At 41.0% G+C, this 21,268-nt stretch overlaps 1 protein-coding gene across 1 annotated transcript in view; it reads left to right on the top strand.

Annotated features, from left to right (window-relative positions):
• The first annotated feature begins 3,071 nt into the window (after window positions 1–3,071).
• The window catches only part of TDRP (testis development related protein), a 38,079-nt gene continuing 19,882 nt past the window's right edge, over window positions 3,072–21,268 (top strand). The window contains 4 exon segments of the mRNA XM_048845359.2: window positions 3,072–3,164; window positions 3,167–3,227; window positions 3,611–3,765; window positions 17,650–17,709. Of these exon segments, the coding sequence (XP_048701316.2) occupies window positions 3,072–3,164; window positions 3,167–3,227; window positions 3,611–3,765; window positions 17,650–17,709 (369 nt within the window).

The raw sequence follows: 21,268 nt of genomic DNA, 5'->3' as shown, positions 1-21,268 counted from the left end.
ACCAATCTATTTGAAAAAGACAATACAGAAACTGGCTGGGACAGACATGCAGACTAGTTTGTTAGTTATGGTATCTAAGCTTGATTGTTCAACCTTTGAAAGGTGAATATTAATTTACATGAAGGGACTTTGTATCCACAGGGATCATCTCTTGGAGAAAGCAGTGGGTCCAAACCTTATTTCATGCAGATGTGCCTAGAGAAAAGAGAACCCTGTAACTTTCAAGGAGACGTACTGGAGGGTAAGGAGTTTCTGGAACCTACACCATCCTCTGAGCCTTGCTGAACAGGCGTAGATAGAGATGTTCTCTCCTAGAGAGGTGTGCTGCAAAAGGCTATGGCTGGTAGTACACAGAGGATTTAATCTTTTAGTGTCTCAGTTTCCCTATATGTAAAATAAGTATTAGAATAAATAATAATAATGATCCCACCTTCCCAGAATTCAGGGAAGACTGATGAGTCACCTAGATTCTCCCACATACTTGTCCCAAGGTTTAGTTAACATTTGTAAATTTTATAATTACTCAGATCTTTAAATTTAATTTTGATTTGAAATGTTAAGTAGATATTTTGGGTGAAATTTGAATGAATATCTAAAGGAAAAATTGTATTTACTGTTAAATGTTGTTATTACTGTTGAAGGAAAACTCACTGCTCTTTTGCTCAATGGCAAACTCCTGTTTCTGTCACTAAACTTTTCCATTAAACTTTAGCTCATGCTGTCGGGGAAAAAAGTTAAAGATATTTGTCTGCTTATTTTTTATCTATAAAATATTAAACATATCAAATCTGGTATTTCCAGGTTGAACATACAGAGAAATGCCATTGAGTTGAGTGTAAGATCTCACTTTGCTCAGCTAATTAGAAATTTGAGTATTTTCTGTCTTGGAAATCTTTATGGATGGTTGAAGAACTAGTGGGAGGAGTGGGAGGTAATTGCATGTGTGGGGACAGTGGGTGGAGTGCAGTCCCTGCATGAGTAAGGAGGCTACTTTGTGTAGAAGGTGATGTTTGTGGGGTGATTGGTGACTGTGTGGAGCGGGGAGGGCACTGTTAGGGATGCTGTGTGTGTGCAACGAGTGAGAGGTGATTGTGTGTAGAGCAGTGGTTTTCAAACTAGGGCCGCCGTTTGTTCAGGGAAAGCCCCTGGTGGGCCGGGCCGGTTTGTTTACCTGCCACGTCTGCAGGTTCGGCCGATCACGGCTCCCACTGGCCGTGGTTCGCTATTCCAGGCCAATGGGGGCTGCAGGAAGGGCGGCCAGCACATCCCTCGGCCCACACCACTTCCTGCAGCCCCCATTGGCCTGGAGCAGTGAACCGCGGCCAATGGGAGCCGCGATCAGCCGAACCTGCAGATGCGGCAGGTAAACAAACCGGCCCGGCCCGCCAGGGACTTTCCCTGAACAAGTGGCGGCCCTAGTTTGAGAACCAATGGTGTAGAGTACTGTGGAAACTTGTTCTCGGGGTTGTCTGTGTGGGGGTATTGTATGGGTGGTGGGTGATCAGTGGGAAGTGACAGTGTACAGGTAAGGTTGGGGGGTAGAGTAGTGACTGTGTGGGTTGCTGTACGTGTATGTATGGAATGCTGTGGGGGATACTGACTGCATGTGAGGTACTGTCTATGGGAAAGTATTTGTGTGCAGTGGCATACTAATATAATAATAAAATGATACTGATATTTCATATAGTACTTTTCATCAATGGATCTCAAAGCACCTTACAAAGGAGGCAAGGGGAACTGACTGTATAGCATGCTACATGTGGGGAACTGTGCTGAGTGCTGTCTCTGTGAATGGTTTGTAAGCGGTGCCATCTCTGTGTTTGGGAGGTAGTGATGGATGGGGTGCTGTGTGTGGAGGCTGTTGTGAGAAATTCTCTCTGTGTAGATTGCTTTGTGTGTGGAGTGCTATGAGAAGTTGGGGTGTGTTGTAGGGTGCTATGAAAGGGTGAAGTGCTCTCTGTGTGTAGGGTAGCCCAGAGGTCTTGTCTGTGTGGCGAGTAATGTGCAGTTGATCTTTGTGGGGGGTGCTCTGTGTGGGTGTTGTGAAGGGATGGATTGGTGGGTGGGGTTGCTCTCTGTGTGGGTGGTGTGAGGGGTGCTGTGTAGCCTGCTCACTATGTGTAGTGCTCTGTATGGAGGTGTTGTGAAGGGGTGGCGTGCTGCTGCCTGTATGTGGGCGGTCTATGTGGGATGCTGTCTGTGTTTGAGGTGATGTGAAGAGGTAGTGTGCTCTCTGTGCAGGGTGTTCTATGCATGGGGGTGCTGTAAAGGGGTGAGATCATAGAATCATAGATTAGGGTTGGAAAAGACCTCAGGGGGTCATCTTGTCCAACCCCCTGCTCAAAGCAGGACCAACAGCAACTAAATCATCCCAGCCAGGACTTTGTCAAGCCGGGCCTTAAAAACCTCTAAGGATGGAGATTCCACCACCCCCCTAGATAACCCATTGCAGTGCTTCACCACTCTCCTAGTGAAATGGTTTCCCCTAATACTATGCTGTCTGGGCCAGGTGTTTTCTGTGTTGAGGCTGGTCTACGGGTGCTTTGAAGGGGTGGGATCCTGTCTGCAAGGGTGCTGTCAAGAGGTGAGGTGCTGCCTGTGTGGCGTTGGTCTGGGGGTGTTGTGAAAGGGTGGCCGGGGTGTTGTCTGTGTGTGGGTGCTGTGATGGGGTGGGGTGCTCTGTGTGGCATGCTCAGTATGGGATGCTATGAAGGGGAGAGGTACTGTCTGTGTGGTGGGGTGGTCTGAGGGATGTGAAGGGGTAAGATGCTGTCTGTCCAGGGCTCTATCTGTAGGGGTCCTGGGAAAGAGTGAGGTACTGTTAAGGGCTGGGGTGCTGTCTGTTTGGGGGCGGTCTGAGGGTGCTGTGAAGGAGTGGGGTGCTCTGTGTGGGGGTGCTGTGAAGGATGGGGGTGCTGTCTATCACACGGGATAGTGTGAAGGGACGGGAGGCTCTCTGTGCGTGGGGCACTGTGAAGGGGGAGCGTTGATATGTGGATGCTCTGGGGCAGCGAGCGCTCGGCGGCGGGCACGCAGAGGGCCGCCCCTCTCCCCCGGTAGGCCCCGGCGGGATGTGGGAGGCCGGACGGAGCCGCCCTGGTTGCCGTGGTGACCGGAAAGCCCGTGCTCCCCCCGCCCTCCCTCCGCTCGTCGCCGCCGCCGCCACTCGCAAACATGGCAGCGGCCGCTCGGCGGCTCCGGGCCGCGGCTCTGGTGGGGGAAGGTCACAGGTGAGAAGGGGCCAGAGAGACAGCGGCATTTCCCTCCCCCGGCCACCGCCTTCCGGGCCTGTCAGCCCCGCGCTCGGACCGCTCAGCCGGCCGGGGGCGGGACCTTCCCGGCCGAGCTCCTCGCGGCCGCTGCGACCAGGGGACAGAGCGGCCGGCGGGAGGGGCCCGAGAAGGCGCAGCCCCCTAGGACGGAGCCGGGCACTGGTCCGGGTGGAGGGGGCCGCCTGGGCCGGCGGGGCGGGGATGCGGGCAGGAGAGGGGAGGGGGTTGGGGCTGGTATAGGGCCGGAGGGAGGGGAAGCTCTGCCCGCCCGCCCGGCAGCGAGTGCCCGAGTGCGCTCGCAGGCGCGTCCGGGGCCGCGGAGTCACTCCCTTCCCCCCCTGTCCCAGGGCTGAGTGAGGCGGCACCCCCACGCCCCATCATGTGGAAACTCAACAAGAGCAGCAAAGTTCTCCTGGATGATTCTCCCGAGGAGGAAGAGACCCGGCTCCGAGACCCGCAGCCGCAGCCAGCAGCCAGCGCCGCCGCCGCGCAGGTAACCGGAGCGGGGACTCGGTTAATAACAAGAGTGTCCAGCATCGCGGCACCCCCGTGCGCTCTGTGGGACCCACTGCCCCCGCTCACTTGTCTGTACTCACTGGGTGGTGAGGCTTGGCGTGACTCGGGAACGACGGGGCATTTGTAGAGGGGGTATAAATTGCTGCTGTTTGTTGGGATTCTCGGATTCCCTCCTTAAAAACGGTCCTCTTGCAGTGCTGGGACCTGCCGCCCTTCATTCCCATGACTTGATACTACACAGGGTACTTTCTTTCTCCCACCCCCAAGCACAGGCACTGCAACTAGTCCATTGAACACAACAAACAAATGATCCCCAAAGGCATGATCCCCATTAAATATAAAAGGGGGGGATTTAGGTTATGGCTGGCGTGTTTTTATACTTAAAGAGAGGCAGCTGTTGCTATTATTAAAGTAGACACAATGTTGTTTGAAGACTTTTCCCTGTTAGATATCCCTCAGCACACAAAAGATTGCATAAATACTACAAAGATACATTTACAAGCTGGAGTAAAGGTTCTGTTTGGGTAAGGGAGAGGTATTAGTCAAATGTCAAACAGAACAACTAAAATAGTTACTGATTCCATTAGTAATTGTGAGTCTAATGGCTTACCACTATTATTAGTTTTGATAAATTCTTTTTTGCAAGTGCCTTGTAATTACAGCATTTGATTGAAGTTTAATTTTACTGGATGGGGTGTGCCAGCACAGGAGTATACCAAGCTAATCATTCAATAACTCTTGATGACTTACCATGGGTGTGTAGTTAGAAATGCTTTACCCAGTCTATGTTATATATTAGTACAGTAATTATAGAGAAGTCTGTAAATCAATATAAGCTATAATTGCTTGTTTGTTGAAATCAAAACAGCTTTGATGATTGTAGTAAAATATTCAATGTAGTGTAAAACATTTGTTTAGTTAACAAGGATTTCCTTTATTTAAACCTTTTATTATATGAGAATGAGAAAATGGATTGTCAGAGTATATAGCTAAGGCTGGTTTGGATGAATCTATTTTAATTGTAATGAACTATCTGGATAGAACATCACTCAAAACAAAGATGCTTTATTTTTACAACTCACTATTTAGGTAAGTGTCTTAAGGAAATAAGGTTGTACAACCAATTAGATTGAGTTGATATGGTTTAGGGCCTGATCATGCACCATTGAGATAAATGCATTTTGCCACTAATTTCTGTAGGAACAGGATCAAGCTTCTAACATACTGCTGTGGAGTTGCTTCTGCTATGAATTCTGCTTGAGAGTGATTCAGTCCTCACCCCCTAATAATGTCTACCTTCTCACTGCACAGCCTGGCTAATCATGCTGTACATAGCATAAATATTTAGCCCTGATCAAAGAGTTAGTTCAACAAGAACTAGGAGCCAGGATCTCTTCAATTATCAGTCTTGTGGCCCAACCACTGGACCATATATTCAGATACTTGTTTGCATGCTTGTAAGTAAATGAGAGAGCTCAGTATTGTTTCTTGGCGTAGACTTACTTTTCATAATGACAAAATAGATCCCCTTAATGTGATCATTATTCCTTTTCCTTAAATGTACATTTTCTTTCGCTAATCTTCTACTTTCTTAAAAGAGAATCAATTTTTTCAGGTTGTGTTACAAGAACATTTCAATCTCACTTTGAATTTGTGATATATTGTTTTCCCCATGCATTAAAATCAGATATCTGTATTTTTATAAGTCAAGTCTAATAGGATTTTCAAAGGCTTCTGCATACAATTTACATAATTAGTGTTAAAACATTTATAACTATTATAGTTTCTTACTTTAAAAAATAATATGAAGTAACATCTATATTGTTGTAAATAGAGCTGCTCAGAACATTTTAGACCAAATGAAATCTTGTAAAAATATGCTTTTTGTTGAAGCTGAAACATTTTGCAAATATGTATCTGTTTTGAAAAAGTATTTTGGAGAGGGAGCTCAAGCTCTCACCCTATAGCCTGGTGGTTAGGCCACTAGCTTGGGATGTGGGAGATGGGGATTCAGAGTTCTTATTCTGCTTGCTTCAAAGTGATCTGAAACTGCTTTGAATCATCCAGAGCAGGGTCTTGAATCTGGGTCTCCTACACTGCTGGTTAGTGCCCTAACTGCCATACTATAGCAGCTAAGAGGTATGATCTCCTGTTTGCTTGGATGTACACACATTTTCTTTGCTAACCTCCTGATTACAGATGCAGGGAGTCTGGTGGGTGCAGTTAGATGGCTGGCCTAAGCCATCTTCCATGCTGCCACAGTCATGCTGCAGTTTTATCCTGCTATCTTGAGCAGGGCTAGCATGTGTGCTTGAATTGGGAATCAGAGCTTCTAGCTGCTGTGTAGACATACCCTTAACAGACACCAACCTAACCTTATCTTCCCAAGTCAAAAAGCTTAGGTTTTGATCAGAAAATGGATATTTTGACACCATTTTCATGAAAATGTTGAAAAGATTTTCATTCCAATGCAGTTTCAAAAGTTTCCTAAAACAGAATCATCATCCTTGAGCTAACTGAAGATGGAAGTGCCTGCATAACAAAAGTGGGTTGGGTTGTTGACGCTGTTTAAAAACTTTCCCGAGAGTGAAAAGACAAACTCTGAAAGATTAATCAGACAATAAATTTGACTTCATGTACTTTTTACTAGACAATTCTTCCTTAAATCACAAAAATGACTTTAATTATGTGTATAAACCCTTTTGCCCACAAAATGTACTTTGTTGGCTAAAGTAAGAATTAATACATGAGTAGATTTTAATACAACTAAAGAGCCCAAGTATTTAGTAAAATCTAATGTATTCTCCTTAACTTGCTCTTTCTACTATGTTTTCAAAGAGCTCTTCAACTTTGCATGATGAGTATAAATTTACTTTGTAAGATACTCATTGTGATTCAAGTTGTAGTCAATTGTCTGTACTTGAAAATACGTTTCTTTTGTACTTTTGTAGGACTTAATGCGTTGGCATTCATATTGAGTAAGTGCTCATTGACTAAAGGTCTTATGTATGTTATATACTATACTTTTAAAAATATTAATCAAATGAAACTTTAAGATGACAGTGATGTGTCAATATGATATGCAACTCTAATACATGATATGTTGTTGACTGTTTTAGTATGATAGTTGATTACATATTATCGGCGGGAGGGAGAATTGAACTAAATTTTCATTTTTAAATTAAAGGAAGAAAATAAAGACAAAATGAAATACTGGATTTCCTCTTCCTTGACTTGTTCTCATTTGATCTTAATTTCTATTATATTCAAATAGAAAGAAATGCAGAGACATGTTTCATGTTACAGTTTAGACCTGTTCACTGAACATTTCAAAGCTGAGCTCTACAGAAATTTAGTTATCTTTTTAATTAATGTGTTTAAAAGTCTTTGGTACAGTTTTGACACAAGCTTTCATGTTAAATTAATAAAACTCACACAGGCCCTGAAGGAGTGGATAAGAAATTAGTAAAGCTTTCAGATGTATATTAGTGAAATAAATCAAATAAGGGCAATGACATCAGTTTTTGATGTTAAGGATCAAAAAATAGTAAAGTTCCATGAACAGTTTGGCTAAGTTGACTGATTTGGAGAATGAGGTCTTTGTCTTTTTGCTTCAGAGAAAAGAGTCTGCTAACAGGCACATTCTGATTTAGACTGTAAGCCAGTCATATTTCTACTTTAATTTCATTCTTGGTTCTTCATTTAGAGATTTGGGGTACTCTACTAAAAGTCAGGAATGGACTAAAGTATTAGTATTTCAATTTTGTTTATAATTAAATCTAATTATTTTTGTTAAAAAGTGAAAGCAGTAAATGTTAATCCAACTAACTTCTCCCCTTCACTTTCCATTTCCTCAAATTATGTCGCTTTCAACATTGCCTCATTCCTGTCTTTGCAATTCCATCCTGGGTCTCCTCCATTCAGCAAAACTTCTCTTGACAAGTTCTTCCTGGCCAAAATTGAAGTAGTCTATTCCATCCTTATCATTCTTGAACTCTACTGGTTTTGACTTTGTCAGATGTACACATTTTCTTGAAACATTATTTTTCCTTGGCTTTCATGACTGTCCTTTCATGGTTCTCCTCCTACTTCTCTGATCCCTCCTTCGGCAATTCTTTAAGTAAGTCCTCCTTCTTTCTCCAACTCTCCATAAAGGTCCCACAGAGCTCTTTTTCTGTCCCTTTCTCTCCTCCTTTTACACTGTCTTATTTGCTCACATTGTTTCTATTACCATCTTTACATTGATGACTTGTAGGTCAGGAGAAGAGAGGTAGATCAGTCTACTTCAGTCCAATCCTGCTTATTATTCTTTCTCTTTGAAATCACTGCAAAATAACTCTTTCTTTATCCCCAAACCTCTACTTCCTGCTTTCTCCCACAGTAGCCAACACCACCATCCTTACTGTCACCTGTTGTATTTGACTTCTTCCTTTCTTTACACTGCACAGTTCGTCTATGTCCAAATCTTGTTGCTTCTTACTCAGTAACATCTCTAAAGTCTGCCTTTTTCTTTCTGCCCAGACAACAGAAACTTCTGCAGGCCCTTATCTCCCATCCTGATTACCGTAACCACCCCCCTCTATGGCCTCCCTAATGCCTACATTGCTCCCCTCTAGTCCATAAAAATCACAGCTATTGACAGTGAGGCCATATCTACACTACAAAGTTTTGCTGACACCAGTTATGTTGGCAGAGTTAGTGCTTGTGCACATTGCTTGTGCACAGGCATACTTGGCTCCTTTTGTTGGCATTGTGCATACCCACGAGGAGTGCTGTGTTGATGGAGTGTGTGGTGCACCATGGACAGGTATCCATGGACAGTCTTTTGAGTAGTTTTGGCAATGCATGGTGGGACAGAACTGAGTCACACAGGGGTGACTGGGAGCAATGGGTCAACTTCCTATAATGCAGTGTTCTTCATCCCATAATATCTCTGTCCCATAATTTTTGTGCCAATTTTCAAATTCCCACGAATCTGTGTAAGACTTGTCGCTGCCTGCTGTCTCTGGCAGAAGCATGTAGCCTGCACAGCTCTGCACTATTGTCATGAGCATTGCAAGCACAGGATTTATGCTTCTCTGGTATTTGCAGAGCTTCAAGAAGAACCACAGGGAACATGATGTCAGTTGTTGTTGTTCCTGGCAGTTGTTTTGCTGTGGGACATGGTGAGAATTATTTCAAGGTTATTGATGGCGTTCACTGAGCAGCTGCTTCTGGGCCCAAGAAACGAGCACTGACTGGTGGGATCTCATCATAGTGCAGGTTTGGGATGATGAGTAGTGGCTGTAGAACTTTCGGATGCTCAAGGCCACATTCCTGGATCAGTGTACTGAGCTCACCCCAGCTATCCAGTGCAGGGACACCAAACAGAGAGCTGCACTGCTGGTGGAGAAGTGAGTAGCGATCACACTAGGGAAACTTGCAATGCCAGATTACTACTGGTCCATGGAAAGTCATTTTGGAGCGGGCAAATCCACCGTGAGGGCCATTAATTGTCTCCTGCTACTCAGGACTGAGATTCTCAGCAGTGTGCAGGATGTAGTGGATGGCTTTGTATCTATGGGGTTCCTGAACTGTGGTGGAGCAGTTGATAGCATGCACATCCCTTTTTTGGCCCCAGAGTATCTTGCCGCGGAGTACCTCAACAGAATGGGTTACTTTTTCATAGTTGTGCAGGTGTTGGTGGCTCACTGTGCATGTTTCACTGACATTAGTGTTGACTGGTGAGGAAATGTGCACGATGCTCACATCTTTAACAACACAGGCCTGTTCAAAAAGCTACAAGCAGGGACCTTCTTTCACAACCTGCGGATTATCACTGGCAATGTTTGAATGCCGATAGCGATCCTGCGGGGTCCAGCCTACCCCTCACTCTTCTGGCTCATGAAGCTGTACACCGTTCATTTCAACAGGACTGAGGAAAGATTCAACTACTGGTTCAGCAGGTGTAGAATGACAATTGAATGAGCTTTTGGTAGATTGAAAGGACACTGGTGTTGTTTACTCACCAGATTGGATCTCAGTGCGAGAAATATCCAATGATTATAGCTGCCTGTTGTGTCTTGCTTAATATCTGTGAAGCAAAGGGGGAAAAGTTGCTGCAGGGTTGGAGGGCAGAGGTGGAGTGGCTGTCGGCTGTGTTTGAACAGCCAGACACAAGGGCTATTAGAAGAACTTAGCACAGAGCTATACTCAGGGAGACTTTGAAGGAGAGCTTTAAAAGAAAGCCACATTAATGTGCTGCAGTGTACTGTGCTCAACCTGGCTTAACAGTTTGGGGGCCTGTTAGGAATTGTTTGGTGCTAGATGCACATCTGTGCATATATCACTGACAGTGGATCTATTAATATTGGGGTGCTTGCTGTGTGTTTATGATGACTGCATTGTTTGGCATTAATCCTATGGGTTGTGAGTGTACAAGACCACTACTTTCACTGCAAGCAGGCTTTATATACCATGTGTTGTAAACCAACAACAACGAATAACTTTCAAAACAAAAGAGTTTTATTTACTTACAAAAAACAGCTCCAAAAATACCTGAAGAACTTACAAGTAAACACATTTAAATTTAAAAAAATTGAACCTTAATTAATGAAAAGAGGAAGGAACACTGATGTCCACTATGGCTACACATACATCAACTGTGGTTCTCACGGATCAGTATATGCGAAGCTGTGGTTGTCCATTTTTCCCCAGGTGTGGAGTGGTAGGGGTAGGCATGCGGGTGCTGAAGCCATGTGGAATGCTGAGGTGGCATGTAGGGAGGTACTGTGCTGCAGTTCTTCACAGACTGCAATGGGAGTCGAGCCCAGGATTAGTGAACCTGAATGTCTACAAGAGTCTGCAGCATCTGAGTTTGCTGATGGAGAAGCTCCATTATGTCCCGGTGCATCTCACTCTCTTCCTCCTGTGCCCCACATCCCCCTTATCTGGGTCAGTCATTCCACTGGTGTGGATGGGGTACCCCTCAAGGCCGCAATGGCCACAGCTGGCTTCCCCTGCTTCATTACATTAAGTTCAAGGCCCCTCATAACTCTGCTTTTGTCTCTTGTCATGTCATTTAGTGTGCCACTTCTGCTCTGCTCCCAGGCATGCCAACTTTGTCAGCTTTTCACAAATATTTCAGTGTCTTCTTCCATGCTGGCCTTTATGCATGGAATGCTCTATTAACAGATCCATAAAGCCACTATCCTCTTCTCCTTCAGTTCTCTCCTCAAGATTCACCTCCTCTATACTGCCCATAAGAAATCAGCTAATTAATGTCTTTCTATATGTTTGTACAGTGCATATTGTTTGGGACCTCTTGGTGCTATTGTAATACATATAAAATAATAACTTAGAGGAAGTAAATTAAAATACCCAATTTCTGAAAGAGAATTAAGCTTTTCCATCTAAGTTAAACTTTTAATCAATTGAGGATTCGGTAGAAGATGATGGTTTAAAATAAAAAATGAAGTTAGTAATGGAGTAAAAACCTTTTGCCAATAATTGCACACTCAAGTTACAGATTCACGTGTGGAGACTAATTAAACAAAACTAGTGCATGAATTCTGCAGCAAATAAATAGTGTCTGATCTTCTCATCCTTACTTAGATAAAACTCCCAAAGAGTTCAGTGGGAGCTTTGCCTGAGAAAGGACTACAGTATTAGGTCTAGTATAGAAGTACAGTACAGATAGGCCTATGTTAACATCAAAATTGGTACTAAAAGCAACATACCAAACAAAACAGTGGATTAGATAATAAATCTTCAAAATAGTGTGTTCAGCTTCAGCATTTGAAAACTTCTTTTCAGATGCTAAACTGGCTCATGTTGCCAGAACTGATGGGGGAGAGCTTTTGAGTTTTCAGCTGGAGTGTCTGTCTTGTCAGAATGCCTCTGGGCACTTATAAATATATGCGTCAAATGATGTGTTCTTTCCAAATGGTGTGACTGCATTCTCAGCATTGGAGGGCTTATTTTCTGGATCAGGAGGCATGTAACAAATATGCACTTTACTGTGTGGGTGAGATGTCACCTTTTAGGTAGAGCGTGGCTAAAAAATTTTGATGGAACAGCGTTCCCTCAGAAAATGTTGTTTGGTAAAATCAAAATGTTTCAGAATTTCCATTCCACAAAATATTTTAATATTTTTACTTTTTATCTTGATTTGAAATGTCAGAACTTCCAGCATCATGCACATTCCTTTTTCTGACCAGCAATACTTTGTTTTGTATGGTTCAATGGTGTTCCTTTTTAAAAAACATCTATAATGAGAAAAGTCTAAATAACATGATCTTTTGATCCTAACTCCACTTGAGAAGGTTGAGGTGGCTTAGTATAGAAGTACACAAAATAATGGGAAGAATTAAAATATGTAATAAAAAGATCAGAGGGGTAGCCGTGTTAGTCTGGATCTGTAAAAGTGACAAAGAGTCCTGTGGCTCCAATAGGTCTGTTAGTCTATAAGGTGCCACAGGACTCTTTGCCTCTTTTAATAAAAAGAAACTCCTCATATTGATGGAAAAAGTCTGTCAACTGAAATCACAATCAATTTTGGCATTCAGGTAGAACTTTCACAATATTTCACATAAAGTATTAAACCTATGGAATTAGCGCGCAAATAAGGGCATTTAAACAAATAGTTTAAAAGAATTTGAGACTTCTAGATGCTTTTGTTAAGAAAGAGTGAACCAAAAAACTCAGCAACCAAGCAGAAAAATGCAGAAGAGATATCCTTAAAGGAATTGTGTATGCCAATTCAGTAGTTCTCAACTTGTGGTCCATGAAGCATTTTCTGGTCACAACATGCTGGTCCTCTCTCTTCTTTGCATCTGCTAAACAGCATTTGAAAAGTTTAAAATACATTAAATACTTACTAAAGTTAATATTCTTGCATGTGGTAATGACAGTAAAGTACACAATTGTGAATGGGAAAGGAGGTGGTTCATGCAATCTGGAATGAAAGAGATGGTGGTCCATGAAACTCACTCTATTAAAATGTGATCCACATATTAAAGAGTTTGTGAGCATCTGTGCTTGATCACCTTTTCCCCTCCAACAGTCTTTTGCTGTTTTTCCTCACAGTAAGGTCATAAAGTGATCCTTGAAGATGAAACATCAATCTCATTGTCAGCAATGAAACAATACCAGTAATGTGACGGTCTGGGGATTAGAAGATGTTTGTAGTTGTGTTGTCCAGTGCTGTGTTGTCCTGTGTATGTGCACACTGATGTATTGCATGAGTGGTGGAGGTGGAGAATGGAAATTGAAAATGCAGAAAATTATTATTTAAACTCATGGTCTAATAATACTTTCACATATCTATTGTCTTTCATCCAAAAATCTAGAACACTTCACAAAGGTAGACAAGTATTAATTCCATTTGATAGATGTAGAAAACTGAAATGCAGATATGTTGAGTGTCTTGCATAAGAACACACAGTAAGCAGGTGGAAGAGTCAGGAATTGAGCTCTTGTATCCTTACTCTGTCTTCTTTTCTAACTTCAAGCAAACAATGCTGCCTCCCATTCAAAGATGAAAACATGTAAGGCAAAAATGATGTGGAAACACAATGTAACTTAAGACAATGTGAATATGATCAGAAGTGGCAACAAACAGCTATACTGGGGCTCTGCTGCTTGAGCCTCAACTGCATCAGAGAATTTCTGCAAAAATTGTCCATCAGTGCTGACAGACGTTTTTGTAAAAATTCCATACAGTAAACAAGGTTTTCATAACTAGATCAAGGTAAGACTTCGATTACTGCTTTTCAGGCTGGTAGAGATCTAACTGTGATGACTTTCCATAGGCCAGTCTTCTGAACATAAATAGTCACATTTAAACATGGTTTTAAAACATGCTTATTACCCAGTTGCTTTACAGTAGTTTCTTTTAGGCTCTGTATGGACAGAAAAAAAAAAAGTTGTTTTAATCTAGATATTTACCTGTGGAAAAAAACACATTTGTGGGCAGAATAAAGCATGTTACAACATGTTTTATTCACAATTACAATTAAAGATGGTGTATTTTGGTAGTGTAGATACGTTTTAGGTTTTGATCATGAATAGCTTTGGGGGTGAAAAAGAATTTTTTTTTGTATAAGAAAACAATGGTTGACCCCCTAATGAGTATCTTGAATCTGCTCTTCCTCTGAAGTAATCTAGTTAATATTTTTCATCAGTGATAGTCATAGGTAAGTCTAAAATTGTATAGTCTGTCCAAATGGATTTTAGCTACTTTGCTGTAAAAATAGGCAAATGAATCTCACAAAATGAAGCCTAAAATCTTGGCAATCTTATCATTAGACCACCTGTTCTAGTTCCCATCCACTGGAGGCTAGCAGAAGGATCTTTGATTTATGACTTTTCGAAAGGCTGGCACCTTACAATGCAGCACCTTTAGTAATCAACATCGGATATACATCCAAATCATTGCATTGCACTTGAACATGTAGCCTTATGTCCTAGACGTAAAAGAGTTATGGCTGAGTAATATTGATACACACAGCCCTTCTAAATATCTTCCGAAAAGTGCAGATCTAGTTTTTCTAACATCTGTATGGAGAGTCATGTGACAGTGCTCATCTCCAACCCAAGTTAATTTTATTTCAGGAAGTTGTTGTAATATTAAATGAAATACGTCACTAAAGCTTTTACAACGTCAGTTCTTTCTGTGTTCATTTAAACGCGATCGCTCATCTTCTAATGTTGATTTGACCTCTTAGTTTCATGACTGTAAATATGTATACCTGCCTGCACTGTCCCTTTTTCCAGATATATTCATGCACAACAAACAAAATGGTGCATAATGTCAATGTCACTCGGTTACCTCTTGTTGCTTCCTTCGTACCTGAAGCTGTATACATTTACCATTGCCTTTTGTCTTTGAAGCCAACTCTTAATCCAGACAAGAAGAAATTCTGCCTTAATAATATACTTAGCCCTCTGTATCTCTTTTGATACTGTACCAAAGCCACCTTGAACTCTAGTAAACTATCTACTACTTCGCAACAGCTCTCGTTGTCACTTCTTTGAAGAAGTTAATCAGGTGGCATGACCACCTCTTCTAAATCTGTTATGACGGTCTCTGATCGGCCTATATCGTTGTTTTACTGTTTGATCTGTAATCCATGACTCAGGAATCTTTCCAACTATAGAGGCTAATTTGCAGGCTTGTAGTTTCCTGGGTGATTTTCAGATCCCTTTTTCTATGCATATTTTCAGGCATGGAGGGAGGCTGGGAATATTCTTTGCTATTTTCCCTGAGAAATTAAATATGTCAAGTTTTTAACCTAGCCTACACTTGTAATCACCACAGTGTAGACATTTTAAAATTACAATGCCTAATTCCTTGATCAATTGTGGGGGAAATAATTAAGACAGGTGAGCAGGAGAGCAACAATTTACATTTAAAGGATTTACAGTAAAAGTGATCGTTACCCAAATCCGTTTTACAGATTATTTCTTTTTGCTATAAATTGTATACTTTGTTCATGCTTTTGATTTTTGACATCCAGACTTATAGTATGAGGTTGACGCACTGATTGGAAATAATTAATAATTTGCCATTTATGTAGTAGGGCAGCTCTTGTCCTGTATGCCCCCCCTTTTGGTACATTCTTTGTGTTTAACCAGGTTTCTCAGCTTAGATTTATTATTAAAAGTGAATGATCAAAAGAGGCTAGTTTATTACTTAACCACAAGAGAAACTGAGGAAAAGTAGATCAACAGTATAATCTTTATACAAAAAAGTTTGTAGCTTATTGAGTTAATCCCTTGAGTACTTTATGGTTTGCAGTATGTTCAACAAAAGGACACTTGTGTTTCCTTGTGGAAACTTGTGTGTACTGACATTCTATTGCCAAACCTGGAAATTTGCTTTTAAGTTGTTGATCAGAGTTTACCAAATGCATGGAACATTAGCATTTAGTTACTTGTTCAGCAACAGAAGACTGTAGCCCTACGAGTTCAACATGTAAGTGAAAAGAAATAGTGTAATATTGTACATTATCCAAACCTAAATTACAGTGAATAATTCTGAAATAATTTGAACATCAAAAATTATTATATAGGAAAAATTGGCATGGTAAAGGAAACTGAGCATGAAATATGCAGGTAGAGAAATTCTAGAATAAAACCTTTTTTTTAAAATAAAAAAAAACCCCTTCTAATCCCTTCCCACTTATAATAATAGGAGAAATAAATATATACTATTATTTATCAATCATAAAAGCATTTAGTAATGTGTGGTGCTGAAAGAAAAATAGCAGTGAACGTAGTTTCATTAATAGTAATAATTATCATCTTGAAATCACTGTGTTCAATATATATATTTATAAAGATATAATAAGTGTGGAGGGAAATGTTTAACTGGCTTTTTCCTCTTCCTCTTGGTATGATGGACTGTGTTTACTGGCTGCCACCAACTGGTTCTTTGCTCTATAGACAGTGAAAGAGGTTGCTGAAACTGGTAGCTCTGCTAACCAGATGCCAGGTGCTCTGTGGGTCCCCCATTTCCTCCTTTTATTTTTTTCACTTTTCACCAAAATGAGTAGGTTTCTCCCCATTGATGCCTAGAGCATTCTCAGAAATTTTGAATTGATTGGATGCAGCATTACATCTAAACGTCAAAAAAGAGATGTGCCATGAAGTAGAGTGTAAGGCCTTGTAAACTGGGCCAACTCTTTTAGAGCTGACAAAGGAGTGAGGTGAAAATGGGGGGACTTTATTTTTAATATAGCTCCTTTTCAAAGCCTCAACATTTTTAAAAAGAAAATTATTAACCATTTAATAATACTTAGAATTTGTATAACACTTTTTTCATCATTAAAGTACTGTAAAGTACTCTTTAATCCTTTCAACTCTCATCTGTAGTAGTATTCTCCAATTTTAAAGATAACCTCTGCATTTTGGTTAGCTAACTGATTTTCCAAAAGCCCCAGCAAGTAATTTTTTAGTTCTTTGTGATCCCAGGAGGTCCTGACGTTGTCCTGTACTCTAACAACTAGGTCTGCTACTGTTGTGGAGATCTCCTGTAGAGATCACTATACTTATCTCCAAAATGCAGCTTTCTCTGGGATATAACAGCCAGTGTAATGGTTCCCGAAACACTACACCACATTTAGGGACAGGAACTGAAGTAGGAGAATATAGCCCATAGTGGGGAATTTGGGTAAGAAGAATAGAATTTGGGCAGGATGTTAAGGAAGACATGCATAGAGTCTCTAGTTAGCACAAGTGATTAGGATCATACTTTGTCTCATTCTGAAGACAGTACCTGTGGCAGCATGGTATACTTGTGGCCCAATAGGATAATAGTTTTAGCTCTGAGTTGAAGAGAAATGTGCTACCACTTCCTGCAGTACTTTGGTTTTCCTTGGAAGCCTCCAGTCTATATAATGAGCAAGCTTGACCCGTTGAGCAGGCTTTATCTTGCTTAACTTGTGAGAACTAATAAAATTACATCCAAGGAAAAAAATAGCTCTATACATGAGATAGTAATGTATAAAACATGGTCATCGAAATGAGGCTTCAAATATAGATCAAAACAACATCAATAGAATGTTGAGGTAGAGAGAATCCCTGGTGGAAGTTTTATTTCTTTACTTTTATATATTGTGACAGTTTGGCTATTTATAACTTTTGACACACAACTTGGCATTGATCTGAATGAGATTTTGTTTACATCTTTCATTTTTCATTAAGTTTTGTAAACATTTGAGTTGTATATCATATCTTCATAATAAGTTACCATTGAGATGAGCTGAGTAAAATAAAGACATCATGAATATTCTGAAACAAGTATTCCATATTGTTCAGCTATAACTGACTGTAGCCTTCTTCTTCCTTCCCCCCCTTCTCCGCCCCCCCCCCCCCGAAGAATAAGGACCAGTTTCTTCATGATGAAGTTACGTCTTCTGTGTCACAACTTGCAACAAAGGTAAATATTTGTTCCTTCAGTAATTAAACTTGTTTCATGTTATGCATTTTTCTGTTAATGCATGTTAGGAAAATCCTTATTTCTTTTCTGCCCCCTGAGTTGAGCTTTTATTCGCTATGGCTTTGTACTAATTCTTTATTTATTTTTTTTAAGAAAAATATTTTTAACCTGTATTCAAGTCTTTTACTAATTTTTTCTCCAGTGTTGGAGTACTATTAAAATAAAATAAAAAAAGCAAGGAACCAAAGGAATAACTGAAGTAGAGGGCTAAGAAAATTTTCAAAGGGTACGTATAACAAGCTATAAAAGATAAAAAGTAAAATGGATGTTTCTTAACTATAGTATAGGTACTGTTTTCCAAGTTTGACTCTCCCTCTGACCACAAGTGGCTTGGGACTCTGTTTTTCATCTTAAGCAAAAGCAAATTAAACCAATTTCTGCAGCCAGTAAAATGTATGTCTTTAAACCTCCCCAGAACATACGCTCTTAAAAATGCATGAGTTGAAGGTTAAAGGATCAGAAGTTGAACTTAATTATTGCAAGTAAGAACTTGTTTTGAAATTCCAAATGAATTGAGCAAAGTGATTGAACTATAGTTTAATTGGTGTAAAAGGATACTTTCTATTAATAATGTATGAAAGTCACTTCTTTGCCTCATCTTTGTTAGATCAGTGGTTTTCAAACCGTGGGTTGCAACCCAAAACTGGGTCGCAGAATGGAAGGGACTGGGTCGCAGTGGCTTTGGTCAGCACTGCCGACCGGGCCATTAAAAGTCCCGTCAGTGGTGCTACCTGGCTAAGGAAGGCTTGTCCCTACCTGTTCCGATACTGCGCTCTACCCTAGAAGCAGCCAGCTGCAGGTCCAGCTCCGCAATGGGAGCTGTGGGGGATGGTGCCTGAGGGCGGGAGTCACGCGGAGCCACTTGTGTACCTCCGCCTAGGAGCTGAACCTGCTACTGTGCTTCTGGGGCACAGCGCAGTCTGCAGTGCCAGGACAGGCAAGACCCCTGCCTCTGCACCCCTGCTGCGCTGCTGACCAGGAGCTGACCGAGGTAAGCCCACACCCCAACTCCGTGCCTCCGCCCCAGCCCTGAGCCCCCCCAAACCTGGAGCCCCTTCCTGCACCCCAAACCCCTCATCCCCAGCCACACCCCAGAGCCTACACCCCCAGTCCGGAGCCCTGACCCCCTCCCACACCGCAAACCCCTCATCCCCAGCTCTGTTGGGTCGTGGGCATCAACAATTTTCTTCAACTGGGTCGCAAGAAAAAAATGGTTTTTACTGAAATTATAAGTTCAAAATGTACTATAATTTTCCTGTTTTTTTTTAACTTCATATAAAATATGGTACTAGAAAAAATTGACTCCTTGTATCACAGATAAGTTTTAATGGATTTCAGGCCAGATATTGGAAATTCAAAACAATGAAAAATAATTCTTTAAAATTGTTTCTATTTTGGGACTTTTTATAGACTTTCTTAATCATTTGTAAAGACTTGTAACCCTTGTTTTGGTTTCAGGGAAACATTTCACCAGCTAAATCAGTGAGCTGTCATTATCATACAAACTTTGTTAAACCGATACATTAGAGAAATCTTTTGGCAACCCTGCCTTTTCCCTTAACTGCCTTTTTCTCCAACTGTTCGTGTCTGCAGAATCATTTCAGTTCTTTATTTGGGTAATCTAAACTTTTTAAAAATGTGATGCAGTGAGGTTCTTTGGAATATTTAATCTTTGATAAAGAGTTAAAGAATTACGCATGTTGGGAGGCCATTCATGTACTTCATGGCTATAGCGGAATCCCTGTACTGAATCAATATAACTAAGGACAGTAAAGCACAGCTGGAAGTTTTGTGTGGTTGGAGAGGGAATTTCGTGATTCCCACTGTGACTAACAGACCAGTTTTGGAAAAAATGGAGTGGACTGGTTTGTGGGGAAGTAAGTAAGTCACTTTTTACCATGTGTATTGGAAATTGCAGCACATCCAGGTCAGCTCCAGCCCACTCAAACCACAGAGTAGAGCGGCCTTTTGTCAGCAGCTGAGTCCAGAAACAATGTTTTTCTTGTCTTTTGGTATCTGGGGGCAAGCTCCAGATTGGATAAGAGATTTATTTTATATTATATCATCCCTGCAATAAAGCCTAATGTATTTATTATAGACAGTGGAGTTAGCAACACTTGTAGTTAAGGTTGCCTGACACCTTCCATTATAAGACCCTGTTTTCAGTTGCTTATAACTTTGCCAAACTTCAACCATTTGGAGCAAAAATTTCGACGTCAGGTATCTGTATCAGGCTGAATTTTTGTGGAAAAATTTCTGTGCAAACAGTCCACTCATTTCTCAGATCATAGGTAGTAGAAAATATGTTATTTTGCCCAGGTGAAAAAAATTCTTACAGCTCTTTGCTGAAAAGCCCTAGTGCATCTATGCGTTGGGGAATGGGCCTGGAATTTGGCAAAGGGATTGACTTAGTGTCAGAAGTGTGCCTTAAGCTATTCCAGTGAAAATATGGCCAAATTGGGTCAAGTTATGAACCTCTGAAAAACTCAGTTCACAAATAAGTAGAGGCGTGTTAAGAGTTTGGCAGTTAAATTCTCTGAAGATTCCGTCTGCACAGAATATTCTCTATCCTATGACCAAGCAAGACTTTTCTCCAGTTGTTACTCTTGAAAGCCAGGGACTGCTGTGGCACCAGAACTGAGAGCAGGGAGACCCTCTCTTGTTTTCTCAAAGCTCCCCGCACTTAGAGTCTATGTAATCAGGCGGAAGAAGAAAATGTCTGGGTTGTTTACAGTCAGATTTATAACCAGTGTTTACTTTAAAAAGGAATTAATTTTTTGTAGTAAACCCAACAGCCCAAACATATTTTACTCTCCTGTTTTTGACACCTTATTTGTCTCCATCTGCCTCACACCTTATTCTGTATATTTTAATGACTGCCATCCTGCCTTCAGTTACATTTACAAATTGTCTCTCATTTTTATTTTTGTTTAATTTAATTTAAATATTTTAGTGGAGGTTCATCATGTACTCAATGTGTCAGACTTCTAGGTTGTGTTTTTCAGTTGCCTTTTTAACCACTGTCAGAATTCCTGCTCTGTTTCCTTTTAACTGTGACTCATTCTCATAGCTTCCATTTCTTCATGCCCATTCTGACCCTTTGGCACAGTTTTAATGATGAATTATGTACCTTTGGCAGTAAAATTAACTTAAAAGGGACTCTTCAGTGATGATTTACTCCTTCTCAGAAGGATGTTGTTATGTTGTGTCATTTCTTTTTTATTGGCTAACAAAGGTGCCTGCTTAGTATAGAAATCTAGCATAATATGCATTGTCATACTACATTGAGTAAATATTCGTATAGTTGTGGAAAGCTGTTATTTATTTCTGATAGTGCTCACCAAGTGGGCTTTCTAAATGCATAAGGAGGACAGTCCCTCATCTGAGAATCTTATAATTTAAGGGAAAACAGTAGATCCAAATAAGTAGACAGAGAGGTCTGAGGAAAAGGAATAATAGGAAGCAATCTATATGCAATTTATATAGAAGTCAACTTGAA

Source organism: Caretta caretta, chromosome 3 (assembly GCF_965140235.1).
Source record: "Caretta caretta isolate rCarCar2 chromosome 3, rCarCar1.hap1, whole genome shotgun sequence".
NCBI classification, from domain to species: Eukaryota; Metazoa; Chordata; order Testudines; family Cheloniidae; genus Caretta; species Caretta caretta.
The sequence above is the reverse complement of the archived record's forward strand: the minus strand, read 5'-3'. Positions and strand labels throughout refer to the sequence as shown.